Source organism: Aotus nancymaae, unplaced genomic scaffold (genome assembly GCF_030222135.1).
Source record: "Aotus nancymaae isolate 86718 unplaced genomic scaffold, 86718_ANA_hifiasm-v0.15.2.pri h1tg000003l, whole genome shotgun sequence".
In the NCBI taxonomy this organism is placed as follows: domain Eukaryota; kingdom Metazoa; phylum Chordata; class Mammalia; order Primates; family Aotidae; genus Aotus; species Aotus nancymaae.
The window spans coordinates 52,139,337-52,157,803 of record NW_026988414.1 but is presented as its reverse complement, the minus strand read 5'-3'; the positions used below and the strand labels follow the sequence as shown (position 1 = coordinate 52,157,803).

Below are 18,467 nucleotides of genomic sequence, written 5' to 3'. Positions count from 1 at the left end.
TGGGAATAGGACCCAGGGGGTCTAGTTTCAGCCAATCCTCACTCTTATTAAATGCTGTACTAGACTTCCTCTCTGCTGATTCAGTGCTCATAGTTCTTCATCAAAGACAGGAAACAAGCTAGGTATGTTGGCAGGCACCTGTAGTCCCAGCCACTCAGGAGGCTGAGGTGGGAGGATAGCTTGAGCCCAGGACTTCAAGTCTAGCCTGAGCAACATAGCAAGACCCTGTTTCTAAAATCAAACAAACAAAAAACAACTGATAGAAAACAATTTTCATCTTGAGTCATGTACGGGATTTTCTGTGTTTGATTTCCTAGTACTCAGCAGATGGAGAAAATGGCTTTGGAACCAGATCAATGTGGGTAGAGCTATAACATCCATCTGGGCAGGTCACCAAGCTGCTCTGGGCCTTGGTATTTATCCATGAAGTGGGGATGATGAGATATATAAGAGACAAGTGTTCAATAAGTGGAAGCTACTATTGCCCATAGTGATAATCCTACACTTTGTTCAGTAAAAATACTACCATACGGTAGACCCTCTCTTTTTAACAACTTTGTTATCTCTTTGGTCAAGATGGTAATTTTCACCCCTGAATTTCTAAAAGTCATTTGCCTTGTGGTGACTGTGATTGATCACAAGACTGTGGTATTCCTTTCTCTGAAGTCTTTGGGAGCAGATATATGCCGATATGCCTGCCGAACATGACCTGCCAGTTCCTTTCTAGAGATGGCAGACTGGGCTGCAGAAGCTTTAGGAGCAGTTCAAGACCACATGTTTTACAGTTTTCACTTCTTTGAACTGAAACCACCAAGGCACAGGATCAGGAGGACACGAAGGCGGAGAGGGGGAAGACATCACCATTTTTTCTCTATGCTCCTCTTTCCGAAAAAAGGTCCATCCTGAACATATTTATCCCCAGCATTCTATTTTCTTCTCCTTGTCCCAAACCAGAGGAAGAGAGAGCTTTTAAAAAACTGTCTCTGGCAAAAGAGGTTCTTCAAGTCTTCCTAAGTGGTAGTGGTGGTGGTAGTAGGAGGAGGAATAGTAATAATAATAAAAAATAATAATGATAATGAAAATCTATCCCTAGTCTACAGATAGGGCAGAGCTCTTGTGATTTAGGCTAGGGTCTACACCAGGAGAACAAGGAATGCTGGGTTGGACATGAGGTTACACAAGGAGGCAGAGTAGCAGAAAAACTACAAACACAGACTGTGAGTCCGGCAGATAGAGGTTCAAATTCTGGCTCTGCCGTTTACTCCCTTCGTCACCTTGCCTTGGTGGGGCAAGCCATAGCCTCTTTACATGTCAGTGTCCTCTGAATGATGGAGTAGGGCTCGTGGAAGGATTAAATGAGATGGTTAATACAAAGCACTCAGCATAGTTCCTGGCCTACAGTAAGTACTCTGCAAATGTTAGTTGGTGATATGATTATGAGACAAATTGATAGGAGAAGATATTTCTCAGTGCAAAAGTGCAGCATCCCGCATCCTTGTTTTAGGTTCATGAAGATGTACCCCTGAGCAAATACAAAGGCTTGTTTAGAGATGATGTTAAAATCAATATAGGACACTGAATTTATTAGAAAGATCAATTCAGACGGCTATTCTGTGATCTCAAAGACCAATAATTATAGTTCCTCAAGGCTTTCTTATAAAGGAAAGAAAATATTTAGTCTAACCATTCATCTGCCTTAAGAAGATTCCTTCTTTTCATGAACAATGTCCTGTTCATAGTTTTGTGTCCCAGTAAAGGCACTGCTCAGTTTTGTTTGGACTAAACCTTCATTCAGGCAGGCCAACTTTGTCCCCGCTACACAATGTGGTCTGTCCAGAGCACACCAATGAACAATGAGCAGTGGAACCACTAAGCAATGTATGTCTCTGAAACATACAATGTATGATCTCTGGATGAGATCAAAGTTGGTTTCAAGTTCTTTGGTATTCCTCCCATTGAGTGGTGGAGTCCAATTTCATCCCCATGAATTTGGGCTGGCCTTAGTGACTGCTTGACTGACAGAATGCAGTACAAGTGACATCCTGGGATTTCCCAGGGCTAGGTCGTATAAAGCCTTGCAGCTTCTGCCTGGGCTTTCTGGAAGGTTTGCTCTTGGAACCCTTAACTACCATATAAAACAAGTCTATCCACTGGAAAGGTCCTGAGATCACTTGGGGAGTCAGGGGACCCAGCTGGGCCCAGCTTTCCAATGTGTCTTCCTATGTAGGTGTCAAGAGTGAGTGAGGTCCTTTCAGACCTTCTAACCTACCCATCCACCAGGTGAATCTCACCAAATGACCTCCAATGATGCCACATGGAACAGAAGACTCACCCAGGTGATCCCTGCTCACATTCTTAATCCACAAAATTATGAGCAATAATAAGATGGTGGCTGTTTTAAGTCACTAAGTCTTGGGGTGCTCAGTGCCTTAAATCAACATCAACAAATAATGAAACACAAAACACTGCTGGACCCTTGTGACTCAGGCTTCAGAGGCTGAACTAACCACCAATGAAGGCTTTTGGCAAGGGATCAATCACTGGATTTTGGACAATAACAACACCTGAGTGGCACAGATAAGACAAAAGGGAATGTGTTTCCATAGGCCATCTGTCCTAGAGGATGTTTTCAAATGCATTTGAATAGTTTCCTTTTGAACATACACCATATGCCAGTAATGCCAATGCACTACCCTGCCAGGTGAACACCAGTGGCATGAGCAAACTGTTCCTTAGTGCTATAAGGAAGCTACCTACTGACTGCAGCGTTCATGCCATCAACTTGATGATGTAACTAGCACATTCTATGTTGTTAAAAGGTGGCAGTTTGGCACAAGGACATGTGAATCAAGTGATTAGATGCAAACTAAAAGAGAGATGACTATTTCTGAGAGCTGTGGGTTAATTTTTTGGCTGTTCTTGGAATGGAAAATGATTGTGAATTTTGGGGGAAAAATACCAGAGCAATCTGCTTTCTTGGCCGCATGCTACGGAGCAATTTTAAAGCATTGAAGTGCTTTCCATATTTTCTAATCACTCAAGTCCAGAGCTCATTACGGCTCTCAGCATCTCTCAGATTCACACCACTGGAGCCTTCCACATCTTTCAGGGAGAGGTTTCACCTTGAAAGCAGGTGCCCAGATTCAGAAGGCACATCTTGCTACAGCAGGAACAAACAGTTTAATTGCAGCACAGCTCCACATGGGCCAGGTGTTTTGGAAAATCACTGATGGCCCAACTCTGAGGCAAACTAGATTCACTTTCTCTTATCTCACGGAAACAAAACATCGCCTCTTCTCCAAACAGAAAAAACAGAAACGAGTCCTACCAGAAACTGAACTCTTCAAAACAAAACCCAGAAACATTTAGATTCTTGAGACCTGTGGGCAAGAACATGCCTGCACTCACAGGCGCGCGCACGCACACACACACACAGTTGTATATGATAGAACATCTCTAGAAGGAGCTTCATAAAACTGAGAACTGTGGTTTCCTCTGTGGAGAACTGGGGAACTGGAGAAAATTAGAGGGTTGGTGAAAGAAGAAGACATTTTTTTCCACCTTAAACCTTTGGAGTATTTTGAATTTTAAAAAATCATGTATTGTGTTACTTTTCAAAATAATGAAACAGAATAATTCCAAACCTGTATATGGTAATTAAGATGTGCTAGGGAGTATATTTAATGCTTTATGTATATTCACTTTTTAATCCTACAATAACCCAAAATGCAGACATCATTATATATTTTCCTGATCTTACAGATGAGGAAACTGAGATATGAACAGGTCAGGTGATTTGTCCAAGGTCACACAGCTAGTAAATGTAGCACTGGGATCTGGACTCAGAGTCTGGTTCTGGAGTCTGTCCTCTTAATTGCTACAGAATACTGCCTTACCCCCAATAAACATACTCAGGTCCTTGATCATAATTGAGTTGGAGTACATAAAATCGTTCCTTTCTTCTCTCGCATGGTCAATATCAGGTCAATATCATGACTTTGGCCAAGTTGCTTAATCTCTCTGAGCCTTAGCTGCTAGTATGCACCAGATATTCTTCTAGGCTTTGTGGATAACTAGTGAATAAAATAGAGTCCCTGCTCTCAAGAAATTTCCTGTATTCTGGCAGAGACAGGCAATAAATAAACAATCACAGGAATCATAATGTAAGAATAAAGAAAAATTAAATGGTGCATTGACAGATGAGGATTGGGAACCCTGATTTGTGCTGAATGGTCAGGAAGTGACATTTACACAGAGTGCTGAAAAACAGGCAGGAGTAAAGCAGGGGAAAATGGAAAGGGGTGGGGGAAAGGAAAAATGTTACAGTGGAGAGAACAGCCTATGCAAAAACCTGGGGCAGGGAAGAGGTGTCTGTCTGAAGACAGAAAGTTCTGTGTGGCTAAAACAGAGTGAAATTGAGTTTGGAGCAAGAGGCAGATCATGCAGACCAGCGGTCCCCAAGCTTTTTTGCATGGGTTTTGTGGAAGACAATTTTTCCATGGCCGGGTCAAGGAGGATGGTTTAGGGATGAAACTGTTCCCACCTCGGATCATCAGGCATTAAATTCTAATAAGGAGTGCACAATCTAGATCTCTGTCATGCACAGTTCACAATAAGGTTCGCCCTCCTATGAGAATCTAATGCCAATGCTGCTTTGACAGGAGGCAGAGCTCAGGCGGTAGTAAGGTAATGCTTGCTTCCCTGCAGACGCTCACCTCCTGCTGGTACCAGTCCAGGGCCTGGGGGTTGGGGACCCCTGATGTAGACCATAATTTGGCTCACCTCCTACCCTCCAACTGCCATCTAACATGATTGAATTGTGAATCCTATCAGCAAAATTTTTAAATGTATATAAATAGGCACCTATATTCATATCTATATCTATATTCATATCAATTATATATAGATACACATACTAAAATATGAACAAAAACATTTTCAAAACTGGAAGCTAAGAAGAATGCCAAAGTAAATGATGAAGGTGCTGATATTTTCTTCTTGCCTCACAAAGGATTGTCTTGCACATCTCCTGAGCTACCTCATCTCCACCCTGGGACTATAGCTCCAATCCAGAAATCAGCATGGCCGGTGTTAAGTGAGATTCAAAGAAACAGAATCTCTTACCATGAAACCCTGAGAACTCTCCTGACTCTGAGGGGGGCTCCTTTTGCACAAACTACTGGTTGTGCAAGGATTTCACAATTTTCCTAAGAGCCCTGGGAAGCCACTGAAGGTTATAAGTAGAAATGACATAACCTGATTTATTTTTTAAGAAGATTACTTAGGCTGCTGTGTGGAACACATGTCTAGGCAGTGGCAATGGAAGAACGGAAAGATCAGCTAGGAAGCTACTGCAGGAATGCAGGCAAGTGATGGAGATGATTTGGAATAAAGAGCTGCAGGAGGGAGAGCAGTAGATACATTTGAGATCTATGTTGGTGGTGCTATATTTTGTGAAAGGAGAATAATAATGTTAGCTGCGAAGTGTTACTGTAAATACAAGTTTACAGGAGCAAAAATGCTTTGTCAACTGTAAGATACCAAAGATAACTATTAATATAACTACAGATGATGAAATCTACTAGAGAGACCCTAACTTGCCCAAAGTCACACAACTGCTTAGTTGTGGGGAGGAAGGAGTTAAAGCAATTGGCCTGCAAACCCTTTACTCCCATCTCTGAGGGTATATCCCAGGGGAAAGAAAAGAAGGCTGGTGACCAGGTCTAATCTCCTTGTCAAATGGACCTCTTAGTGGATAGAGTAATGATATGTAGGAGGTTCCTGGCCAAGAATTACCTCTAGTAAATATATCCCAGGACCTGTGAAGCAAGGGTCCTTGGAGAATATCGTATCAGCTATACAACTCTCTGTGGTATAACAGGGAGATGTTTTGTGATTGAAATGCTCCATGCTCTGCAGGGAGAGGTGACCCTGTGTTCCTTACCTATTATTCTGAGTGAGATGTGTGTCCAATGAAGGAATATAGGTACTTGGGAGCCACGCTTGGGTCTCAGATTTTTCTTTACCTCATAGGAATTTCTTGATTGCCTATATTCTTGAAACTATTTAGCAAAGCTTGATATTGGGTAAGATCTCTGATTCATATGACAAGATTTGACAATCAGATCCACTGGCTTCATTCAGTGGCACGTATCTGTTTCCCAGGCTATGTTAGCTCCACTGTAACATCGAGCCCAATTATAAAGTCCAGGGATGAAAGGAGAACACACTTGGTTATATTTGAACCCCTTACTAGAGGCAAAACTAATATTTATTTGACACATCAAATATCTATCTACTTGAAAATGATTTTGGAGAATATTTATGCAATTGAAGAAACACGATGTATTTGGCTTCATTGTGCCTGAATAACACTGGAAGTACACAATAATGGGTTGTTTGTGATGGTTCATGTGATTATAGGCTTTTTGGGTCTCCAATGACAGCTCCTAAGCAGTTCTCTGAGAGAGGGCTTTTTAGATGCATAGATGCTCACCTCTCACCCTCCAATTGCCAAAGAATCAGTACAATCTCAATGTTCTACCGTGAATATCATTCCCTAAACCAATCACAGCCCTCCTAAACAGAGTTCTTTTTCTCTTTTTTTTAAGGTGCACAACTTAGCTTCACACACAAATTTTGTTTTGAAACTTAGAAATGATGACAAAAGACAACTGTTACTTTAGCTGGAAGGGAGGGAAACCTTTGCGTCCTCCCTGCTTCGTAACAAACTATATTTACGCTGGAGGCATCAAAAGATAGAATCAGCACGCAGACCTCACATCCTACTCCTGGTACAAAAACCACTGATCATGAACTGAGCTGTTGCAGATAAAGCACATCAAAGGGCCAGGGCTGCTTGTGGCAGATGCTAAACAAGAGGAGGCTGGCAGGCGTGCATGACGACAGCACAAACATGTTTTATGTAGAGAAGACTTTTGACATCCTTTCCCCCCCAAACACGCTCCCAAACCAAAGCCTGATGTTTACCTTCAGCGAGTGGGTCAAGGGTGTGTATCATGAGCTGAAAGATGCTATTCCTCATGAGACTGTTGTGGAGGGAGGCAGAGCTTCCACCTCGCTGGAGACGCGGCTTAGCCTGAGCAGAGAAACCAAAGAGGTGGTTAGTTTCAGAAATGAAAGGCAGGTGCATGATAGACAAGATCCTCACCTAGTCTGGTGGCCACTCGTTTCTGTCGTATGATCACACACTATTGAGACAAAGATTTTCAAAGCCCCTGAGGGAATGGCTGTCCCACATCCTTTCCTACTAAATGAATGCATTGCTTCCTTTTTTAAAAAGAGCTTTGTAAATGCCAGGCAATGTGTTATATGCTTCACATCTGTTCATTTATCTCATTGGCAAAATGAACCCTATGAAGTAAATGCTATTATTATTCTTGTTAGATAGATGAGGACATTTCATCTCAGAGAAGTGAAATGAAGTGTCCAAGTCATACTGACAAGAAGTGGAGGCTGGAGGGATGGATCCCAGGTCTGCTTTTCTCAAAGACTGCTCTCTAAACCAGTGGGTCGTCGCTAACATTTTTGAAGTGTGCATCATATCAGTAGAATGTTTAAATGTATATAAATAGGCATCTATGCCTATATCTACATAGACACACATACTAAAATACAAACATATAAAACATTTTCAGAAACAGAAATTAAGAAGACTAACACAGTAAATGACAGAGGTGCTATTATTTTCTCCTTGCTTTCCAAAGGTTCATCTTGCACATCTCCTGCGCTACCTCTTCTCTACTCTGGGACTACAGCTCTGATCCAGAAAGCAGCATGGCCTGTGTGAAGTGAGACTCAAGGAGACAGAACCTGCTATCATGAAGCCATGAGACCTCTCCTAACTTTGAGGGGGGCTCCTTTTACACAAACTACTAGTTGTGATCCTTTGACCAAATAAGTGGAAATGGTAGGTGAGAAGGGAGAATGAGTATCTAAAGTTGCCAACAAACTCTTTTTCTTCTATCTTTAAAAGCAAACAACCTATAAACTCCCAATTCCTCTGTATTTTGACAGGTTTTATCCTGAATAGGATCTGCTGCCTCCCCACAGTTGATTTTGTGCTGATTATCACAAGCGGAAGAGGCTCTGAGGCAGCCAAGCTTTACAGACAGACAGATTTAAGGAGTTGAAAGGTATTGTAATGTAAGGGAATTAATTTCGTATTGAACTTTCAGTGTAAAAGCTTGACATGTAAATTTTCTGGGGCAGGTAAAAATAAAATACTATTCTTCATCATGTCTTTTGAACTTCTGCATAACAGGGTTTTCCAAAATATTCCATCATATTCCAGACCCACAAGGGGGCTTCCCCAAAAATGCCCCTTAAGAGACTCCATGATCAAATACATATTTAGTATATATTGGAAAGTGCTATATCCTAGACCAACTCACCTTAGGGTTTCAAGCTACACATTAGACCAGTAAGTCTAACACTACAGAAATATGTTTAACTTGATTAACTTGGGCAGTGTTTTCAAACTATTACCCATAGGCTCTTATTTTGTAAAATACTTGTTAACAATCATGGTCCACACATTTGGAGACAAACGTGAAACCCGTAGAAAGTATGGGTAAAATCTCACTCTGAGATAACCGAAGAAATCTGGCTTCCTTAGTGTGATATATTATAACATTCTATTGACTATTATATTGCCAATTCAATAGGGTTGGAAAAGAATCGGTGGGGATTACTGGTGTCTCAATGGTGAACCAGATTATAGCTCCTCAGTAGAAGAGATTGAGTCTGTACCCTGTTTCTGGTACTGGATCAGGTGTATTCTATGGGCTCTCAGTGAATGTTAGATCTTTGCTCTGAGCATTACAAGAGGAAGAACAGGGTCACATGTATCTTTATTATGAATCATTTTAGCCTTGAAAATCTTAAACATTTTTGAATGTATTGTGTTATTATAGAGGATTCAGATGATTAAGATTCAAAATATTTTAGGAGCAAGCTTAGGAGACCTGAACAGAATGGAAATGTAATCACTGTTTGATGGCTGAACACAAAAATTTTGAAGGTTGTTTCTTTACCATGCTGCAAAATTTGAATTGTGATGTGTTAATTAAATAGGAACTAAAAATGTGTTTATCAGTAATAATTTGTCATAACCTCTATTGTCCTTATTCTTGGAAACTGCAAGAACTCCACTGTGGAGATCTTCATCTGAAAAATATTATATCTAGAGAAATACTGAAAGCATTCTTTTGGGAAGTAAGTTTATATATTAAGTATATAGGTCTCATGCAGCATTTCTTTTGATGAGACCAAAAGAAATTTCCAATCAGAGGATGTGCATGCAGATACACAAAGAAAACAGATGCTGAGCATTAGATCCACACCACCCCCAAATACTAGTTCAACATCCCTTGGAATGCAATTTGGAAATATCTCACTCTTCCAATTCCTAAGAAAGTTCATACCAAATGGAATAGGAAATTCAAACTTTTGAAACCCAGTCCCAGAAAACATGTGTCAGTGAATGTCAGAATTCAGTCATCACCAACTGTAGCATGGAGTAGAAGTACACACCAGGGGTTAGACTATTTAAGTTTTCCAAGGGAAAGAGTGATTATTTGAGCACACAAACCCCTCTTACTCCCACACCCGCCCCCCCTCTCCACAGGCACACGAGCAGGTACAGACAAAGCCACTGCTTCCTACCGGTAGAGTCGGTTCATCCTTGTCCCTGGCTGCAGATGGCTGCATAGGAGGAAAAGGCAAAGACAAAAGACAAAGAAATAAATAAATGAGGAATCACATATGACATTTACATTTAATAACAAGCATCAATATAGGGGAAGATTTTGTTCTTTCTGCTCCTGGGATAACTTAAGCCAAAACAGGGGACTGAGGATATATATTTCTAGCTAATATATAATGGTTTATTTAGGTACATGATTCATTCTTCTGAAAGGTCTAAGTTGAATGGCCAACCTGAATGCCTAGCAATACAGAACAGTTAAGTCAACTGTGGCCCAGCCATGCAGTGGAGTACCATGTGATCATTAAAATGAATGAGGTAATTCACATGTACTGATATGGAAAATATCTAAGATATATTGATAACTGAAAAAAATTAAACATTTATAAATATTTATTATTGTTTCATTTCATAAAGAAAAATAAATTACTAATACTTCAGTGCCTGTAAAGAAAAAAAATTCTGTAAGAATGATACCAAATTGTTATTAGTGGTTGTTACTGGGAGATGGGATTGCAAAGAAATGTCAATTTCTATATGTTTCGGAGGAAGTCAGCACTCATTGCTCTATGTATTATGAAAAAAATAAAGCTTACAGAAGTTAGGCCACTGAATTAAAGACTAGGGTTATCCCACAGGGAAATCAGATAACCCATCTTTTCTTCTGTTCCCACCAGCTTAAGTTTTCTATTCTAAAAATAGAAGTCTCTGTTCAGTTGGGAAATATGGATTAGAACACAAGGGCACATAAAGGCCTGGCAATCTGCTGGTAGTGAATGCAACGCAGACAAGGGGGCAGTGGAATTCTACCCACGTGACCTACGTGGACAGCTTTTACTTTTCAACTCAATAGGAACTCTCCTTCTTTGCCAGAATCAGGCACTACCCTGGGATCTCTCCAGTGAGATACAGGTGCCTGGTGAATATTTCCTCATGCTTAGACACTACCTTCATCACTTCACCTCAACTACAGGTGCAGACAGCAAGAACAAACTGGAACCCTTCCCCTGTCTTGCCTTCTGGTACTCCCCATTAGGGTCTGAGCAGATGTCTTCAGGAATAATTACACACTTAGAGAAGAGTAGCCAGATGCAGAGCTGTTTTAAAACCTTCACATGCTCTAGGCTTTCTCTTTTAGGGTCTACCACACATGTCATGTAAAGATATTAAGATCTCCCCATACCCCATTTAAAATATACAATTCACCTAAAATATACAGTTCTGTGTAAAAACAAATAGAAGGGTTTCTTATAATTTTGAATTTCAAATTATTGGCTATGTGCCATTCATTTAGTTTAGTATTAGCATGCTCAAAATCTCACAAAGTGAAAAGATCGAATCTACAATTTGTTTTCACTTGTAATGGATTTTTAAGAAGATGCAATTTAATACATAATGAGGCTGATGTTAAATATTTTGTGGATATTCAATTAGACATTTAATAATTTTGATTTTTGTAGACACCTTTTTGGATTCTGGAGTCAATACCAATGTGTTTTTTTCCCCTTTGGGTTCCAAGCATTTTTATAGGCTCTTGAAGAACTTGCAAGTCTCAGACATAGACAGAAGGGTTCTGGGTTGGTGGTAATTTCTGACCACAGCCTGTGGGCATCTCTAAATTTGCCATACCTCTTGGGTTGGAGGCTCTCTCTCAGTGACTTCTCTAAAAACGCTAATAGGGGAATATCCTGATGCCCTAGTTCCCCAGAGCCTGTTGTGGAATTGTAGTGGACAGGAACCTGTCCTTTGATTTCCCACTTTCCTCTGAAATCCTGCTTCTCTCTGGCAGGTCCTCTCCTTTTCTTTCCTTCCACATCAGACAGTTCAACAAATGGCCTCACATTCTACAGAGCAATCCCTCAGGGAAATTTTCCAGGGCAGTAAGCTCAGCCTGTAGACATACATTGAGATGAAGCTCAGAACACTCCTCATCAGTTAGCAACTTTACACCTTGTGGCTAAATGGGAGGCCAATAATTACGAGCTGGAATTGATACCACAGTGATAGAACATGAAGGGACAGGATGAAGGCGGGGAGAGAAACGGGTGGGCTTTATAAGGGCAGAAACATCACCAGCTGAGAGTTTGAATTTTAAAAAATATATCTAACTAAATTATTTAAGGAAGGAAAAAAATCCAAACCTGCCTTTTGGTCTGAAAGGAAGAAAAAAATATCTACTCTATTGAATTCCTTTTTCTCTCACAAGCAAGGAGGATCATAATACATAAAAAGTGGAAGGAAAATGCCTTGTACATAGATTCTACAAAGAAAAAACTGAGTGCAGAGAAAGGTCTGAAATTCTTTACAAAATTTCCCACTGTTTAATGTCTGCAGTTGACATCATTAGTTTTCTTTCAAGTGTGATCTGCAGACATGAATATACATCAGGGTATAATGGATAAATTTAGGGAAACACACAAATGGCAGCGGAGGCCATTAAAACACCCCTCTACTTTCCTTTTATGTAGCCCTGTTGCAAAAGAGATAAGAAGTGTGACTATTATGGTAATTGCCCATTTCCAGGGGCTCACCCACATCTACTGATAATTCAGGGTTCACCTGACTTAGCCTTGCTCTAATTGCTTCCTGAAGCAGCCTCACTGTCATGACAACATGCAGTTGATTGCATTACAAATTTAATTTTAAAGGGGTTTAATTACACTGGAAGTAACTAGCGAAGGTGACAAAGAAATGATTTTCATACGTATAGCTAGTGGGTTTTGGGTTGGCCTAGTGTTGTGAATTTATTTTTAGGGCCATTGAATAGCTGGCAAGTTTATTCTAACCCACGGGATGTTACAGAAGACGGCTTCTTCAAAAGAGGACTAACATGACCTTAAGGATTAATCTTGGTGTTCTTATGATGCATTTTGCTTTTTAACTCCCTTAATTTTTTTTTTTTTTGAGACGGAGTTTCGCTCGTTACCCAGGCTGGAGTGCAATGGCGCGATCTCGGCTCACCGCAACCTCCGCCTCCTGGGTTCAGGCAATTCTCCTGCCTCAGCCTCCTGAGTAGCTGGGATTACAGGCACGCACCACCATGCCCAGCTAATTTTTTGTATTTTTAGTAGAGACGGGGTTTCACCATGTTGACCAGGATGGTCTCGATCTCTTGACCTCGTGATCCACCCGCCTTGGCCTCCCAAAGTGCTGGGATTACAGGCGTGAGCCACCGCGCCCGGCCAACTCCCTTAATTTTAAACACACCAAAATACCACTCATTTGGGCTGTACTCTTATGAAAGTCCAATTCCTGGTGGTCAGTGTGCTGCAGAATGGTTTAACAAACTCCTATGAATAAATAAATAACTAATGAATGATTTATAAATAAATTTCCTATAGCTATAGGAAAAAAATCTTTTAAGCCAATCCATAGCGCACGCACAGCAATTCTTTGAGGACTGTTTAAGAGAATGCATAAAATGCATCGTGAAGTTCAGGTCAGGGCTTTGGCGTGCCAATGCAGACTCCCCTCTCCATTCATGAAAGCAAGACTTTTGCCAGGCCATCTTCCATTTACAAGAAAGTATTCTGTAATTCAAACCTTGATTCGATTTAAACCAGCTCTCTTCTCAATAACTCCAAATCAGTCATACGGTGAATGCACTTAAATTGAGCAGCTGGAAGATGCTGTTAATCTCTATTGTCCTTCCTGGTGGAAATCCCATTTCTACATAGGAATTTTGCTACTTATTTCATAGGTGTTTTGAAAGTATCCATTTACGCTGCCACCCCAGATAATAAAATGCATAGCTCATTTAGATAGCATTTTCACGCTATAAATCAGTCCCAAGTCCTTAAATCATCTTTCTTCCTTTGATCCTCAAAAGCCAGAAATGATTTTGCTGACTATAAAGTATAGTTTTGATGGAACTTTGTATATAGCCTTTCAGCACATACAGGCCCTTAGTCTCACCTCACACACATAAAAATTAGGTCAATACTGCAGTCCAGCTGCCTCAGGGCCACTCAATAAGAGGACATTAACATGTCCATGGTTCACTCTGACTAGTAATTATCCATTTACAAACCACATAATCAAATGGGTTGCCATGAAGACTTCATAGGCCAAAAGACAAGTGTGTAAAATAAGGGATGGTTTTTCTGGTCAATGATGTGGCATCAGATACAGAAGAACAATAAGCAATTTGTCACAAAAGCTAAGTAACAGCCATCAACTTCCACCACTTTAATATTCCACCGACTCCTGCAAAATGTGCCTAAAATGCCTTATGCCAAGGACCTGGAAGCATTAAAAAGTCTATAGAAATAAACTTAAACATATAATTATTTTGTCAAAAAAAAAAAACTGAAACAAATGTGCCCTTGATTAAAATAGGAATCCAATATTCCAATGGACATGAATTTTAATGTCTTAGAATTCAGAAAGATTTAATGAGGAATGATTTAAATGACTGATATTCATTTAAAAAAACTAACATCAAAGTGCAAAATGATGTTTCCCTTTTCTTTCAATACATTACTGTAATAAATAAAAACATTCACAATGTCTCTCCTGGTTAAAGATGAATAAACCTCAAAGCCTATTGGGAAGACTAGTTACAAGGTGCAGAGACCACAGATCTGCAGTCTAAAAGGAAAGAGATCCTACCACCTCTTAGTCAGATGGAAACTCATCTCTCTCTCCCTCCTTTTACTGTGTCTTTACATATTCCCTAAAACATTAAGGGAGGAGAGATTAAATATATTCCTAGAGAAAGAAATAGAAATTTAAATTCAAATTACTTTGCCTGGTTGCTGGGTAATTATCCCACAATCATGCTCCTTCTGTAAAGAAGGAATCTCAGAGAACAATGAAGTGCTGAAGAGGACAGCCCAGGGTGCAGGAATACCCATTTTACAGTTCTGGTTTAAATAAATACATTGTGATGAACAGAAGGGGTAGAAATGATCTAAATAAGAAGTGTGGTAATGAAAGCTCACAGTGTGGAAGCAAAGCCTTTTGATGATCTGTTTGAATAACCCTCAGGATCATGAAATGCTTGAGATAGTAGAAAAAAATTTGAGAAGAATAGATATGTTCGCCAACATGGAAGGAATAGAAGAGAAATTGCTTAGAGACAGTTGAAGAACAATTTGAAATACTCAGTAAGGCAAGGGGGCCAGGGTGACTTCATGAAGCAGAACTTAACTGACAAGTTAAATCTACACAACTGTAATCAGAGTCTCCAAAATTTCTTGATCATATACCATTATCAGAAACATTCTACATTCTCAACAAGTAACATATATAATGTGAATCTTCACGTACTCTTTTATTTTAGTTTAGTTTTTTAAGACATAGAGTCTTGCTCTGTTGCCCAGGCTGGAGTGCAATGGTGGGACTAGAGCTCTCTGAAACCTCAAACTTCTGGGCTCGAGCAATCCTCCTGCCTCAGCCTCCCAAGTAGCTGGGACTATAGAAAGCACTATAATGTCCAACTAATTAAGAAAAAAATTTTTTTAGAGACCAGATTCTTGCTATATTGCCCAGACTGGTCTTGACCTCCTAGCATCAAGTGATCCTCCTGCCTGAGCCTCCCAAAGTGCTGAGATTATAGGTGTAAGCAACTGTTCCCAGCCTATCTACTTATCTATTTATGTACTACTGTCAACCATTATAAAAACATAGACTAATTTCTTCCCTCCTTTTAAAAAGATAACAATAAATTGAAGTCTTAACTTTTTTTTCTGGCATCCCAAATCATTATCTTGTGCACTCCATTGGAACATTAGCATAAACTTTTAAAAATGAATTCTTTCAATGCCTGTCACAGAATTGATAAGTTATATGCAATATTTTAATATTTTTTACCCAACTCCTTCAGTTAGCCTCCCTAATACTGGAAGTTGTAAGATCCTTGAGGACAGGATTCACCTCTGTGCCTTCCATGGTCCCTAACTGTGGCTACTTAAAATGCAATTAAGAGGCCTGAGTGAGTGAGAGCACCCAGGCAGAACAGAACTGTGTGTTTCTGTCAGTTACCAGAGCTTCTCAGTTGCTTGTGCCACTGGCTAAATTAATAGTAATGGTGATTATTTAAGTCTACCTCTTAAAGGACTAATTAATCTTTCTTATTAAGTAGGTACAGAGAAGACAGTAATCCTCATCTTACAAAGGGAGAAAGAGGCAAGAAGGGCCTCAGGCTATTTCTGTACTGAGGATACTAAGCACCAGTGTTAATTCACTTGATTTAGGAATTAACCTAACTATAACCACTGCTATCTTTTCCCCTGAAAAATCCAGATGTTCCTAATTTACTTTGTGGTACTGTTTTAGCAATTCTCACAATTGCTAATGAATAATTTTGATATGCCAATCAAACACAGTCTGTTAGTGGTGTTCTGGCATTAGTCACACAAATTTCCTTTGACTAGTAAAGAATGCAACATGCACTCATCTATTAAGTCTCAGTTGTCTTACTTCTTTTGAGGAATGTGTCGAAGACAGGAGGTGTCCAATCTTTTGGCTTCCCTGAGCCACAATGGATGAAGAACTGTCTTGGGCCACACATAAAATACACTAACACTAACAACAGCTGATGAATTAAAAAAGAACTCATAATGTTTTAAGAAAGTTTAAGAATTTGTGCTGGGCGACATTCAAAGCCATCCTGGGCCGCTTGTGCCCCGTGAGCTGCAGGTTGGACAAGCTTAGAGGATGTGATTTTTTAAAAAGGTCCAACAAATGCTGGTGTGAAACAAATTACAGAATACTTTGTAGCAAATGAGGCAGATTTCAGTAATACCAGGTAATATTTGTGGCTCGATGTGTGCCAAGTGTTATATATATAATACCTCACTCATCGAATCCTCACAATAATAGGGATTATAAGCATTTACTCTTCCTTTAACACATGAGGACCCTGAAGCCGATGGAGTTGGACAATTTGTCCAAGGCTGCATAGCCAGCAAGTGGCAGAGCTCAGATACGAACTCCGACAGCTGGGCTCCAGAGCCTTCCTAAGCACTGGGGAAACGAGAAAGTGGCATTTTCCTTGCAGCGACCTGTGAGCAGACTGCAGACAGTACAACTCTAAATACAGTAAAAAATATTTTGTGTACATCACATGGACACAGGGAGGGGAGCATCACACACTGGGGTCTGTCGGGGGGAAACAGGGGAGGGACAGCAGGGGGTGGGGACTTGGGGAGAGATAGCATGGGGAGAAATGCCAGATATAGGTGATGAGGAGGAAGGCAGCAAATCACACTGCCACGTGTGTACCAATGCAACAATCTTGCATGTTCTTCACATGTACCCCAAAACCTAAAATGCAATAAAAAAAGAAAAAAAATGCTAGTTTAGCCACTCAAAAAATAAAAATAAAAAATAAAAAAAGAATACACAATAATCATTCACCAAAAGTTGCATGTTTAATAAATACTTATTGGAAACACAAAATTAAAAAAAATACAAAAATTAGGCCAGGTGCAGTGGCTCAGGCCTGTAATCCCAGCACTTTGGGAGGCCAAGGCAGGCAGATCATTTGAGGCTGGGCGTTTGAGACCAGCCTAGCCAACATGGTGAAACTTCACCTCTACTAAAAATACAAATATTAACCAGGCATGGTGGCAGGTGCCTGTAATCCCAGCTACTTGGAAGGCTGAAGCAGGAGAATCATTTGAACCGGGGAGGGAGAGGTTGCAGTGAGCCGCAATCACACCTCTGTACTCCAGCCTGGACGACTGAGCAAGAGCCAGTCTCAAAACATAGAACAAAATAAAATAAGATAAAATAAAATAAAATAAAATAAAAAAGAGTAGGAAAAAAATAAGAACTGTTTATGAGCTCTGACTTCCAATGGAGGTGAGAAAATAGTGGCAAGTGATTGTTGTGAATTTAGAATGAAAGCTTTTGTGTTTATTTTGTACAAAAAGCTAGTATCTGGGAGCAGAGGAAGTTGCAGAGGCTATTGTTTCTCTTCCAGCATCGTTATTTAGACTCGCTTACTATTGTCATGATTTACTATTATTATTTGTGTCTCTTGAAGGTCATGAAGGCACTTTTTATGCCTTCAGAAAGGCATAGGTTTAAGTAAAACTGCAAATGAGTTGCTCCATATATCAAGTTGACTTGTATTAAGGAGTTGATAGCTCAGCAGTAGGTGGGAAAAGAGGGGCCCCCTGGTGGTCTCAGTTATCACTGCGGTCATGAGACACTTCTATGTTTAGTTTATTTGGAAGTTTGGGCTCGGTCTTTATTTCTGACACTTCAAGGACTAGTGCTGTTTCTTTGTTTCAGGGAAAGAACAAACTCAAAAAACGAAAATAATCACTTGGTGTTTAAAGCGTCAGTGAGAGAGTCTGAATAGCAACTTTTGAATAAAGAACATTCATTCATTCATTTAACAGTAATTATTTGATAATATTTATCAAACACTTATATATGGCCAGGGATTCTTTTAGGTTCCTGGGATTTAGGTGTGGCCCAAACTGGTAAAAATATCTGTCTTTATGGAACCTGCATTTCAGAATAAATATGTTATATCGTTAAATTAACTAGATAGAAAGGGTAGTTATTATTAGATCACTTAAAATTAAGTGTCACACTTAAGAATACACTTAAGAGGATTATCTGTGGTCTAATCATTGCTTTTGTAATCACACTTTATCATACATTTATTAATCCTAGATTTAGCATCTGTTCTTGTTTGGAGAGAAGCTGGCAAAGACTATAAAAATATAAAGAACAAACCTATGTCTATAAAATTACAAACAACACATATATTAACAGAATT

The 18,467-nt window shown here is 39.9% G+C and overlaps 1 protein-coding gene across 3 annotated transcripts in view; it reads right to left on the bottom strand.

Annotated features, from left to right (window-relative positions):
* Nucleotides 1-18,467, bottom strand: part of SLC24A2 (solute carrier family 24 member 2) — a 293,748-nt gene that overhangs the window by 113,918 nt on the left and 161,363 nt on the right. For all 3 annotated transcript variants that reach the window (XM_012449991.3, XM_012449994.3, XM_012449992.2), the window contains exons 3-4: nucleotides 9,688-9,726; nucleotides 6,991-7,099 (exon numbers count right to left, since the gene is read on the bottom strand). In XM_012449991.3, coding sequence (XP_012305414.1) covers nucleotides 6,991-7,099; nucleotides 9,688-9,726 — 148 coding nt within the window. The remainder of the gene's footprint in view (nucleotides 1-6,990; nucleotides 7,100-9,687; nucleotides 9,727-18,467) is intronic.